Source organism: Euprymna scolopes, chromosome 18 (genome assembly GCF_053919585.1).
Source record: "Euprymna scolopes isolate OS-2025 chromosome 18, ASM5391958v1, whole genome shotgun sequence".
Classification (NCBI taxonomy): Eukaryota; Metazoa; Mollusca; class Cephalopoda; order Sepiida; family Sepiolidae; genus Euprymna; species Euprymna scolopes.
This window is the reverse complement of record NC_136499.1, coordinates 83,216,180-83,228,827: the sequence shown is the minus strand read 5'-3', so window position 1 is coordinate 83,228,827 and position 12,648 is coordinate 83,216,180. Positions and strand designations below refer to the sequence as shown.

General features: G+C 37.5%; 1 protein-coding gene across 5 annotated transcripts in view; it reads left to right on the top strand.

Annotated features, from left to right (window-relative positions):
• Window positions 1-12,648, top strand: part of LOC145297671 (A disintegrin and metalloproteinase with thrombospondin motifs 3-like) — a 1,581,225-nt gene that overhangs the window by 435,599 nt on the left and 1,132,978 nt on the right. For all 5 annotated transcript variants that reach the window (XM_080143852.1, XM_080143853.1, XM_080143851.1 and 2 more), the window contains exons 3-4: window positions 8,583-8,643; window positions 10,320-10,572. In XM_080143852.1, coding sequence (XP_079999978.1) covers window positions 8,583-8,643; window positions 10,320-10,572 — 314 coding nt within the window. The remainder of the gene's footprint in view (window positions 1-8,582; window positions 8,644-10,319; window positions 10,573-12,648) is intronic.

Below are 12,648 nucleotides of genomic sequence, written 5' to 3'. Positions count from 1 at the left end.
ATGCTGTCACTAAAGCGGAATTCCAGTGCCTCATCGGTGTAGCTAGGTACAGGAGATTCAGCCCCTAGGCTAAGCGAAATGGGACTGGAGTCGTCAGCTAATTGTTAAATCTAATAGAAATATTACTGTAATTCCTCCGGACCTTGATTACATTAACTATATGCTTGGCTTGGAATCGCTATTTTTGGACTTCTTTGCCATGTGGCCTTGTTTTTGACAGAACCAGCAGTGAGGGTGTCGATCCTCGACCACCACTGCCATGTTGGCTACCTTGAAGGATATAGCTGCTGGTATGCCTAGGAAGCATTCTCTTTCCACCCGCATCACTACTGTATAACTTCCCAGGTGGACACTATTTTTGGAGCACACCGGGTCCATCTGCTTCACCTCTCCAAACTTACTGATGAAGGCTCCCAGCAGTTCTGTGTGCAAGTTGGTAAGAGCATTAAATATTTGTACCCGGTTTCTTCTCCTACCCTGGTACTCTGGCAGCAGCTTGACTCCTATGCATTTAAACTCTCTATGTGAAAAGCTTTCTGCTTCATCCTTGTTGGGGAGCAGTATATCTCACACCGCAAAGCTCCTCTGGTGTATATACTTGATGGGTATATTCAGTTTCTGGAGGAGCTCCACCATTTCTTCCTTTTTCACTTCCTTTAGCCGATTTTCCCTGATGAAGGACAGGACGTTGTCTTCCATCGCCTCCCAGTCCCTTGGTATTCGCTTGAGGACGTTCCCTTCAATATATTCCTTGTACTTGGCGAAGTACAAGTCTTTATATTCCTGTGGGGAGAGTCTCTTTTCAGCGGTTTTATCCTCTGATGGCTGACGGCTTGGGCAAGGTCTTTTGCGGGGTTGGATGATTGTTTCGCAGTCTTGGAGGTGTTTTGTGAGACAGGTTTCCCTTTAGGGGCTGATTTTCTCATGCTCTCCTTGAGTGTGTCCAGTACTAGTCCCTTTTTTGTTTGTTCTTATGGCAGTGAGTAACTATGTTTGAAGGGCTAGCTGTGTTTAGAAGCCCTGGGGATTTGAGTGCACGGGTTTATATGAAATGATCAGTAAGGAACACTGAGGCACATAGTTTGATATTCATTGATTTGCACATCAATGAATTAGCTGTCCTAAAAAGACACTATAAAAAGATCCTATGTGAGAGGACAGAGAAGTGGTTGGCAGCAAATGGAACAAGACCTATTAAAATGTTGTGAGCATGCAGTCAATTATTTTTTCTAATGAGATTACATATACCTTTTAATCTTAGAAACATTTACCATAATCTGTTGCTTTATTTCTTCCATAGTCCCTTGTCCTTTAATTTGTATCGTCTATCTAGTTCTTCTTTTTCTTTTTGTTTGCATTTTTTTTTCATTCTCTTTTGAATCATGCTTGAATTCAACATGAATCTTTCCTTAATCTCTTTATATCACCTTCAATTTCCAATATGGTTCTCTTTTCTGTTTCAATTTTAGTTCTTTAACCTCCTCCATTTTACCAACCAATACAGCTGCTTACAAGATGTCTTTAATGTCTGTTATGCTCTGAAGTTACACCTCATTCATTTATTCCATTAAATTTATTTATCGCATTCCTTAACTTTGTCTGGTCAACATTCTTACAATTAAAAATCTTTCTTTTTTCACTACTTTTCATTAACACTTTAAGACTATTCAGCATCATCTGTCAATTCCACAGGGGAAATCTCGCTGTTAGATAAGCTATTCTCCTCCTTTTGAACTTCATCATTATCTATGCTTCCTCTACAGGAAGCATAGATAATGATGTATGGTAGCTAATTCATAGATGTCATATTCATCTTCTTTTATCTCTTTGTTCATTTAAGACTTTTCTGGAAGTGTTTCACTGGCATCAGATTCGGACAAGATATTAACTGGGTCAATGCCACTGGCTGATGCACTGTGTAGGTAGTTGTTTACTATCCTCCTTTTGATCAATTCTATTTCAACTGGCGTAAGCTGTCCTTTTCCTAGATTATTGGATTTATTAGCTTATTTTCCGTCATTTTCAATTCCTCTTGTATGATCATCCAATTCTGCTCTCAGTTTATACTCCACTGCAAAATTATGCTCCTCGTTTATTCCACTTTCTTTTTATGCCAACTGATCTCTTCACAGATTTCATACCTGTGTAATAATTGACTTTCTTTGATTTGGGTAAACTCGATACCCCAAGTGTTTCCTGGTTGGACTTCCAACTCAAAGGGCTTGGAATCCTGCACTAAAGGTGCAGTCCTTCCCAGATTCATGTTATTTGTATTTGTATTCATCATAAGTTGTATTTGTAGAGATTGCTTTTCAGATATTTTCATTGAAACATCATCTCTAGGTGACTGCTAAAGAACACTTCACCTGTTCATAGCTTCATCATCATCATTATTATTATCATCATCATCATCATCATCATCATCATCATCATCATCATCATCATCATCATTTATTTATTTATTTATTTTTTAGGACTAACATGTTCAAATCTCATTATTATTATTTACATATTGTGTCTGGTTGTTGGTACTACTGATAGACAGATTATAACAAATAAACATAGGCTATCAGCATCTTTTTTTTTTGTCAGTCTTCCAGCACTTTCTGCAATATTCTGCCAGTTACCAACAAGACAGTCTTTCGAAGTACTTCAGCATTGCAATGGATCCGAATTTTTTTTTTTTCAACCCCCTTGTCAAATCCTTTTGTCTCACTCCCCAGGACTCCCATCACAACAGGTACAACTTCTACCTTCTTCAACTTCCACAATCTTTTTATCTCCCTTTTCAAGTCTTGATACTTTTCGACCTTATCCTTTTCTTTTTCCCTCACATTCACATCAGCTGGTATTGCTAAATCAATGATTATTGCCTTATATTCCTTTTTTTTTCCAACAAGACTAAACCTGGTCCCCTTGCTTCAATCACATTATCACTTTCGATATTCATATCCTACAATAATTTCACATTATCACTTTCCACTGCCCCTTCTGGAACATGCCATTTTTCACTGTATTCCGACCCTCTTTTCTTTTCAACCCTAACCCTAACCCTAAACCTCTTTTCTTATATATATTCCAATGGACTTTTATTACAATATTGTCATGCCGTCTCTTGTATTCCTTTTGAGTTAACTTCTCACAACTACTATTGTTGCACTTTCTCGTCCGTACTGGAGACTTTTAGCTGTTTTATAAATGTGATACTTTACATGATTTGTTCTGAGAATATTCTCCTGTGTGGTACAAATTAAAGCTTCTGTCCCGACCTTCAAGTCACATTTTAACAATTATCATCAGTTTTTTCCTTGTCCACTGCCTCTGATGCATTGTCTTTCGCTTTTTGTTCATTTATTGCCTTAAATTCCTTGCTTTTTACTAGTTTGCTCTCTTGAAATTTTCCAAATTTTAACATACCCTTTATAAGCCTGTAGTGGACTGGTGGATATGTTATATATATATCCCCCAGTCGTTAGGAAAAATAGGAGAAATGATTTGAATTGGGAAAGGAAAAATGAATTGTTTTGAGGAAGGAACGAACAACGTGTTTACTTGAATTGAACGAACTAGGATTTATTTTATGAAGAAACAAGTGAAAAAAAGGGTACAACACGTGTTCATGTCCGCGTTCAACTCTTGCTGCTTACTGGAGAGGAGGAAAGTCTGTTGTAGCATAGAGAGAGAGAGAAAATGAGAAAAAGTCAATCCAGGCCATGGGGTTCGAAAACGTGTAAGGTGTACGTACGGTCACTATCATTTGTTCGCACATGGGAAGAGTGAGTAATGCAGTGGAAATTAGACTGATAATCCAGCGTGTACACAAAGACAAAGATAGAGGGTTGACATCAGTTGAACTGCGCGCCATGTTAGCAGTCAGCTATGCGAAGGTATTCTCAGGGACAATTGTATATAAAGAGAGAGAAAGAGTGAGAATGTCAATCCAGTTCATGGAGAGAGAAAGCGTATAAAGTGTATGCGCTGTTTGTTAGCTTTTTGCCCCACATGGAAGTGAGTGGCGAGAAGCACGGGTGCGCGTCTCCCGGAAGGGAGGCAGCTGGTTCACCGAACCTCTCAGCTCGAGAGCTGGTCCGAAAAAGGGAAGATGCTGCTTATTGCTCTTGCTTTTATACTTGTTTCCGGTGGTTTTTTGCGCATGTGTGGATTTCCTTTGGAAGGGGAATTGACGTTGTCCTTGTGTGCATATGTTTGCGTGTGTGTGTGTATACACGTGAATGTGAGTGTATATACTTGAACGTGAATATATATACGTGTGTGGACGTGCACGAGTATGTTTGTGTGTGCGTATGTATATGACAAGTAATGTAGCTTGAGATGTGAGCGCGTTTTTTTTTGTGAGACTAGGAAAGGCTCCCACAAGCCTTTCCTTACAGTTGGAGATGTAAACTAAGATAAATTTCTTCTTCCTTTATGCATCATTCTACACCTATTAGTCTTCGTTCTCTCTCTTTTCTTTTCACATGTAACTTATCGACATCACTTTTTGGGTGAAAAGCTTCCTGTTCATATCTTTCAGCTCATTTTCCATTGAAAGCCCAAATCGAAATATAGCTGCTGCCCATGAGTTTACTGTGGATATTTTGTTTCTCCCATTCAATATTGACCCAAGAACAACCGTAGTCTTCTCTTTTATTTTTTCCTATTATTTCCTTTAGGAACAGAGAAAGAGTGGGGAAATTTTTTTACAGTGGTTTCAGCTAGATGGGTGTTTATCGTGAAAGATTGGCGAGTGGGGACCAAAGATTGGAGCTCAGACGAGCATTTGCCATGGAAGTAACGATAAAACAAAGATAGGCTCCCAACGTCTCCCCTATGCGAGAAAGGTTGCAGGGAAGAGAAAAGGTCATCCCCCACTAAGCCAGCACAAAGTCTATTTTGTACTTTGTCAAGGCAGGATAGGCTGTTTTTAGCAGCTCCTGCCCAGATGTGGCAGCAGTATTCCATCCTTGGACATACTTGGCTTTTATATAGATAGAGAATTGCATCAGTAGTGAGATATCTTCTGGAGTGGTAGAAGGATCCCACCATTTGTCAAGCGACATTGGCAACTGACTTGATGTATTTGTTCCATTTCAGGTCAGGAGTAAAGGTCAAACCCAGAAGCTTATCAAAACATGGAGCTTTCCTTAGACGAGAACCATCCATTTCAATTGATGCCAGATGGCGTTGATGATGTAAAGATAGGAGCTTGGTTTTAGATGCATTAAAAGTAACCAGCCACCTCTTTCCCCACTGTAGCACACGCTCAAGATCAGAGATGAGAGAATCAGAGAGAACTTTGTCATTTACAGCCTTTGATGTGTCGCCATAGATAGTCGTGTCATCAGCATAGATATCAACGAATGATTTAAGTATGTGTTTTGGTAGATCATTAATGTAGATCAGGAAGAGAGTTGGGCTCAGGATGAACCCCTGAGGGACTCCAGCATTAATATTGAGGGCCTCTGAATTCTGCCCATCAACCACTACTCTTATGAGCCTATCAGAGAGAAAAGATTTAATGATTGAGAAAACATTTTCAGTTATACCATAGCTGGAAATCTTGTGAAGTAGGCCCTTATGCCATACCTTATCAAAGGCCTTTGATATTTCAAGAGCAATTGCCCTAGAAAGGAAGCCTTTGTCAAGAGATTCACTAATCCTATGAGATATAACCGTTAGCACATCTGCTGTAGATCTAGCAGAACGGAAACCATATTGCATGTCACTAAGAAGGTTATTTCTGCTGAGGTGGTTGACTACTTCTCTATTTAAAATGGATTCCAGCAACTTACTCATGACACACAGGAGACTTATTGGTCTGTACTGAGAGAGAGAGACGACTTATCACTTGAATCATTAAATACAGGGCATACTGATGAGGTTTTCCAGGGTGTTGGGAAACACTTCTCCTGAAGACAACGCTTAAACAGTTTTGTAAGTATGAGGGGAAGTTCTGGTTTAAGCTTTTTCAGCACTATAATTTGAATGCCGTCAGAGCCAGTTTTTTTACTGGAATCATGGTTCTTCACATGAACTTTTCCCGGACCTTCTCCGTTTGATGTTAATGACACTTTCTGTTGTTTTATGCTTCTTTCCAAGAAACCTTGCGCATTCGCCATTATTCCAAATAATTCTTTACATTCCTTAGACCAGCTATGTGGAATCAGATCATTTGCGGATCTTCTCTTACAATCCCAAAATATTTCCCTATTAATAATCCCAAAATATTTCCCTATTAATAAGCAATTGATTCTTTAGTCCTTCTACTACCTCGTCTACATCTTTTTTGTTCCTCCAGCAAGCTTTCTTGCTGTTCCAGATATTTGTAAATCTCATCTGCCAAAATGCCTGTCAGCAATTTCCAAATCAGTGGACAGTAGGTGATGGGCCGATAGTTATCAACTGCAGTGTTCTTTGATGTATCCTTCTGGCAGAGCACTATTCTTCCATTCAAAAATTACATTCACTGTCCTATTCAGGAATTACATATCCTGTCAATATTCCATCAATTTGAGATGCAATCCTTCCATGCAAGGTAGAAAAGTTTTTTAAAGAATACTCCTGTATGCCATCTGATCTGGGAGGCTTCTAATTTGGAATTTTCCTACATTGTTTAATCACTTTCTCTTTGCTCATTTTCACTACATTTTGGAGTTGCTTTAATTTGTATTTCATGCTTCACATCTTCCAACCACAAAGCACTTCCATTATTTATTTTTTACACTTCAAATATCACTCCAAAACTTTGTGCACTTTGGTCATTCATTTACATTATTTGACTGTCTGTTAAGTCTTTTATAGAACTTCTCCTGGTCCAGACTAAATAACCTATTATCCGATGAACTGTTCACTTCTCTCTTCATATCTCTTCACTTTTGCTCTTTTTGCTAACATTCTTTGTTTGATCTCCCCTACGACAGTTTTAATTCCCATTTTTCCACTCTCTACTTTTCATTGTTTGAATTTCTCTGTCTTTCTCACACACAATTTTCCTCTTTCAAGCAAGTTCACATCCTTTCTTAATTTTCTTATGTCATCATTTTATTCTTATTTTCCATCTTGGTTCATTTTTATTCTGACGTTCACCTTTTTTCAATCCAAATTTTTCTGCAATCCAAACACTTTCTGCTGCGATCAAATTATATGTTTCTGTGATGGTTTTGCATTTCACATATTTCATTACTTCATTTTCTTTTTCTACCTTCACTTTCAGAGCTTCTTCCAGCACCATCATCAGTTTCCCCATTATTATCAATTACCTCGTCCTTTGTTTCCTTTCCATTCCTCGCGACTTCATCCACATCTTCCACTTCATTCTCTTTCCTCATCAATCTGCACATCTTCATTTACCATGTCATCTCCCATTACTTCTGCATTTACCTATCTTTTTATGGCATTCAATTCCAACTCTGATAGCCATCCATTCTTCCATATTTCTCTTGCCTGATCACAAACGTGCTGTTCCATTAATTCAAACGTTTCTCGTTCTCCTCATTCTCTAAATATACATTTTCTGTATTCCTAAACAGATTTTTCGTTTTCATCATAAGGATTGCTTCGCTGAAGCACTCCATGATTACCTTGTTGATCTCTTTACTCCACTTCATTCTAGCAGTAGCAGGATGACAGTCGGGTTCCTGTTGCTGTTCCATGCGTGGGTCCTTCACTTTGAATTCCAGTCTCATTCACGCCGATATTCTCAATACTTTGATTTGCTATTTCATTCATGAGAAGTTCAGCGAATTTTAGGTTACACAACCACCGGTGTTTTGTTTTTTTAAGACACCATCTCTAGTGGTTTGAAATCAAAGTTTTCCTCCTCGTAGATGGTTGGTCTTACCAGACTGTCGAGCATCACTTACTCAGAGCTATTGGCTTTAAGGCGCCAATTACTCACCTGATGCATCCCCTCCTATCAGTAAAACAGATTTGCCGGACTTAGAGACGAAGCCACACGAGAAGGCCAGGAATATGATTAAATTTTCAGAGACTAATGATTTGATCATGCCTTTAGAGCACTTTATAGGAGAGTGAGAGCTCATCCCCACTTCTACCCTGTCAATATGGTTACCTTTGGATCATTTATTGTTATTTTATCACTCTAATAATAATAATAATAATAATAATAATAATAATAATAATAATAATAATTATTATTATTATTATTATTATTATTATTATTATCAACTCAATAGGATTTCTCACGCAGGTCATCATCAATGATCGCTCTCTGGAAATAACTGGTGGTGTTTTGAGTGACAACACGTCTCACTAGATTTCCAATACTCTCAATCTTTTTTGACAACCACTACAATTGACTTTGTATTATCAAAACAGTCACTAACCATTGATTTTTCGCTGAAACGACCATCGATCTTCTCTAGGTTAGGTGGCAATAAGCCTCCCCAGTGTCCCAGTTCTCTTTTGCATTCTTCCAATGAAAATACGATTAGTGTTCTCCCTAATTGGTCGTTTTATTCTCCTTGTCCTATTATTATTATTATTATTATTATTATTATTATTATTATTATTATTATTAAATATCTTCTATTTTCATGCTTTGTTTTTTCATTTATTTTCAGATGAATATGATAGATTACATATAACCGAATTATTAGAAGATTTAAGAAACTCTCTACATAAGTAAGTTTTCTTTTTAATTATTTAAAAAATAGAACGTTTTAAAATTTAGCTTTATTTTGCATAGAAAAATATTTAAAAAGAGGACTAGTGTTGTATACTTAGCTGGACCCACTTTGCATTCCCATTGCACAAACACTTGATTGAAACGACAACCATCTTTCTTAATTGAATGCCCACCTTAAAGAGAAAAATGAACTTTACTTCTTAATAAAAATCCCTGGAGAATAGGCACAAGTTATGCATATTTAGCAGTCGGACTGATGTATAACCACCCTCTTCATTTGTTGTATTTGCTTTTCTTTTTAATATATTTTGTTTTCTACAAAATACCGATTTATGCCTTTCTTCTGGACTCTTATTAGTTCACAACACTGGCAGTGGGGATTATTAAAGCACTTTTATTTAAGAACCTGCAGTTAAATGAGCTGATAAACAGCAAAAGAAAAATATTTAAAAATAAACAAAATGTTCAGCTAGAATTCGTCACTCACAACTTTCTCTCTCAACTTCCAGCACGCATTTTTTTCCAACAGGTATTTTATTAAAAAAGCTGACTCCAACCATTTGCATATTTGTGCAGGGGGTAGTAGTTGTTCGAATTCTCGGACTATCTCTTCTTTACTTACTTACAAGAACAGGCGACTGTTCTCTAACACTAGTAGTTAGTTCCCTCCAAAGTTCCGCCTCCTCAGATAACTGGTACCTAATCGTTATATTTTGATCCAGTAAAGCAAACAATTGAAAGCTGCACTCTCAAACTAGAAACAAACAATGGAGGTGAGCCATATATTTGTATCATCTGCAAGGTATTTAAAAAGTGATTGCAATTGTCGATTAGGACATATTTGGTAAGCAGAACTGGCGCTATAGGATAAACCAAACATTCTGCTAAGGTGTCGAAAGGGTGTCAGTCGATGTAGACATCAAAACAGTAGCTACGGAAATCGGAATCCACTAAAGATCGTGTAACAATTCAACTGTCGACTGGCTACGAAAATGGATGATGTTGGAGCAATGAACCAAATGACGCAAGGAATGAAATCCATGCATCGAAATAATGCCACGACAAGTAGGAGTGTGCTACACCGAGCATGAAAACATAGCGCATGCTTGGGTTGAGCCAACAATGAGTGACGTTCTCATTGGTAGTAGCAAATATAATTTTGTTTAAGATGATGTCCTCGTGACTACAATAATATTCTAGAAAAGCGTCAGCTGACCATATAAAGAGTTGTGCCAACTTTTAGTTTCAGTAAGAACTTAATAGCAACTTTTAGTTTAAGTAAGAACTTAATAGCAACTCTATTTCAGTAAGAACTTAATAGCAACTCTATTTCAGTAAGAACTTAATAGCAACCCTATTTCAGTAAGAACTTAATAGCAACTCTATTTCAGTAAGAACTTAATAGCAACTCTATTTCAGTAAGAACTTAATAGCAACTCTATTTCAGTAAGAACTTAATAGCAACTCTATTTCAGTAAGAACTTAATAGCAACTCTATTTCAGTAAGAACTTAATAGCAACTCTATTTCAGTAAGAACTTAATAGCAACTCTATTTCAGTAAGAACTTAATAGCAACTCTATTTCAGTAAGAACTTAATAGCAACTCTATTTCAGTAAGAACTTAATAGCAACTCTATTTCTGAAAAATGTGTTTTTCACTTTTCTTTACAGATTAGATCTAGAGAGAATCCACAGAAGAAATCAAACGAAAGAGAAAACCAAACTAAACGTTCCAATTAATGAAATCAATTACAGTCTTTCGTTAGTGCATCCACGTCCTGTGTTGCATAAAAATGCAGAAATAATAACTGCTGATGGATCAGAATCTGAATCAAGACATCCACCTGTGAGGCTTTTCTGTCACTTAGTGGGCAGTATCGACGGATATAACGGAAGTGTTTCACTTTCTTATTGTGATCGACTTGTACGTGTCCTTTTTTAACATTTATAAAATTCGCAACTTCTAATTAAACACGGTTCAAATATTTTTCTTCATCTCTCTCTCTCTCTCTCTCTCTCTCTCTCTCTCTTTCTCTCTGCCTAATAATTATTCCTTAACAGTATTTATAAAAATCTGAGATATATAGTTATAGATGGCCCGATTAAATAATAATAAGATCTCTAAGCAATTATGGAAATCAGACTTTTAAGCAATCGTTAACACTATAACTTTGCTTCATCTTTCATAGACATAAACAGCTGTTCATTAAAATTGATCAGTATTTCGGATTCCAAATTTCATAAACAAAAATTCTGTGTAAGATTGCAAAGTATATCGTTCAAATCTTTTCGACTAAATAGTCAATGACGGATTTTAACATCTTGCAACATCAGACTATAGGTAACTCAACTTTGTTAATCAAATACCGGCATCTAGTCCAATTTGATATGAAAATCATGCAGCATCCTAAGGAAAATTAAACCCGCATTTAATCTCGGAAAAGTGATCCTGCATAACAAATAATTGATCCTCAACCGTCTGTATCTCCATTATTTACTGTAATAATATAACTTAAAACTATGTGTAAACTTAATAAATCATATCTTCGAAAAGACTTTACAAAAGTAAAAATAAAAATGTACACTTATAGGTAGGAATGACCATAAAAAGGCAGCATTTTCGACCCTCATTGTATAGGTATAAGAGTTATCTATCCGTGGCAATAGGAGACAACTAGAGTGATCTCTCCTGGACCGGAAGGCAACCAGAGTAATCTCCCCTGATTTCTATAAATACCGAAAACACAGGAGTAGCCATTTATATTTTCTTATTGAGCTCATCACTAGCTGGTATGATAAAATATCTCGCTTGACTAAACTCTTACAGAGCGCTATGAACAGATTTTCACTGTAAAGCGTGAGAACTTGTACAACAGTATTTGGGCATTGGATATATTCACCGTCAAAATACCATGGAGCAAGAAAACGTGCTTTTATTAAAGCAACTCGTCGAATTGCAGAAAGAGAACATTGAACTGAGGAAAGAAATGCTTTGCAGTCGTTCCAACATATTGTGAATGACAAAAACCGATCGACCCTCGATAGGACTGGATACAACTATGGGAGACCTTTACAGCCGTAATCTGGAACGAACTATGGAAGACCTATACACCAGAAACACACAGATTACTGTTTGAACCTGTAGGACTGGAAAGGCTTAACCTTAGCTCAGAGGATTACATTCTTCATCAGATACAACTATTGGCCATGTAAAGACTGCACAAAGAAGTCCACCGACAGAAATTCCACTCGATGAAACAGAACGAGGATGAGTTGGTAACTCATTTTTTATCGGGGTTACGTGACCAAGCCAAATTTTGTGAATTTCGTATTCAGTGTCTGAACAAACCGACTTGCAAGTTAACTATTCAGACGATATGGTTGCTGGGCAGATGATAGCGGGTTGCAAAATACCAAGCACTAGAGAAGGATACTGGCAGAGGTTGCTTCGCTTACTACATTGGAGTAGAAGTTCTCATGGTTGGTCTGCCTGGAGGCAACTAAGAAGTCAACTCCCTAATGTAATGATGCCACACACCCTCTGGCGCTATTCTGTGTACAAAGTTCGAACCATGAATAGCACAACCCGGAGACAAAGGCCCGTATAACTCCACGGTATACTAAATGTTGCAACGGTTGCGGTAAGACTCAGGAGGATCGATGAATGGAAAAGATTTCCAGCAGTTGGACTCAAGTGCCACTTTTGCAGGGTGGGGGAGCACCTATAAAAGGTATGCGGTAAATTTAAGTTATCCAGAAGAGAAGCCAAAATGTCAAGAAGTGAGGAGTCGTTTATGTTTATGAATGGTACCTTGGAAAATTTTCCTGCTTGCAGACACTATAGGAGACAGCTAATGAACGTGCCTCATCTTGAATGGAATAGGAAGCAATTTCAGGTCTGTGCCCCAGAATTACCCCCCTCAGTTACAGCAGAGATAACTATGATGTCCAAGAGTCATGCAACCTTTAAACGGGTGCCAAAGAAACCCCACTCACCCAT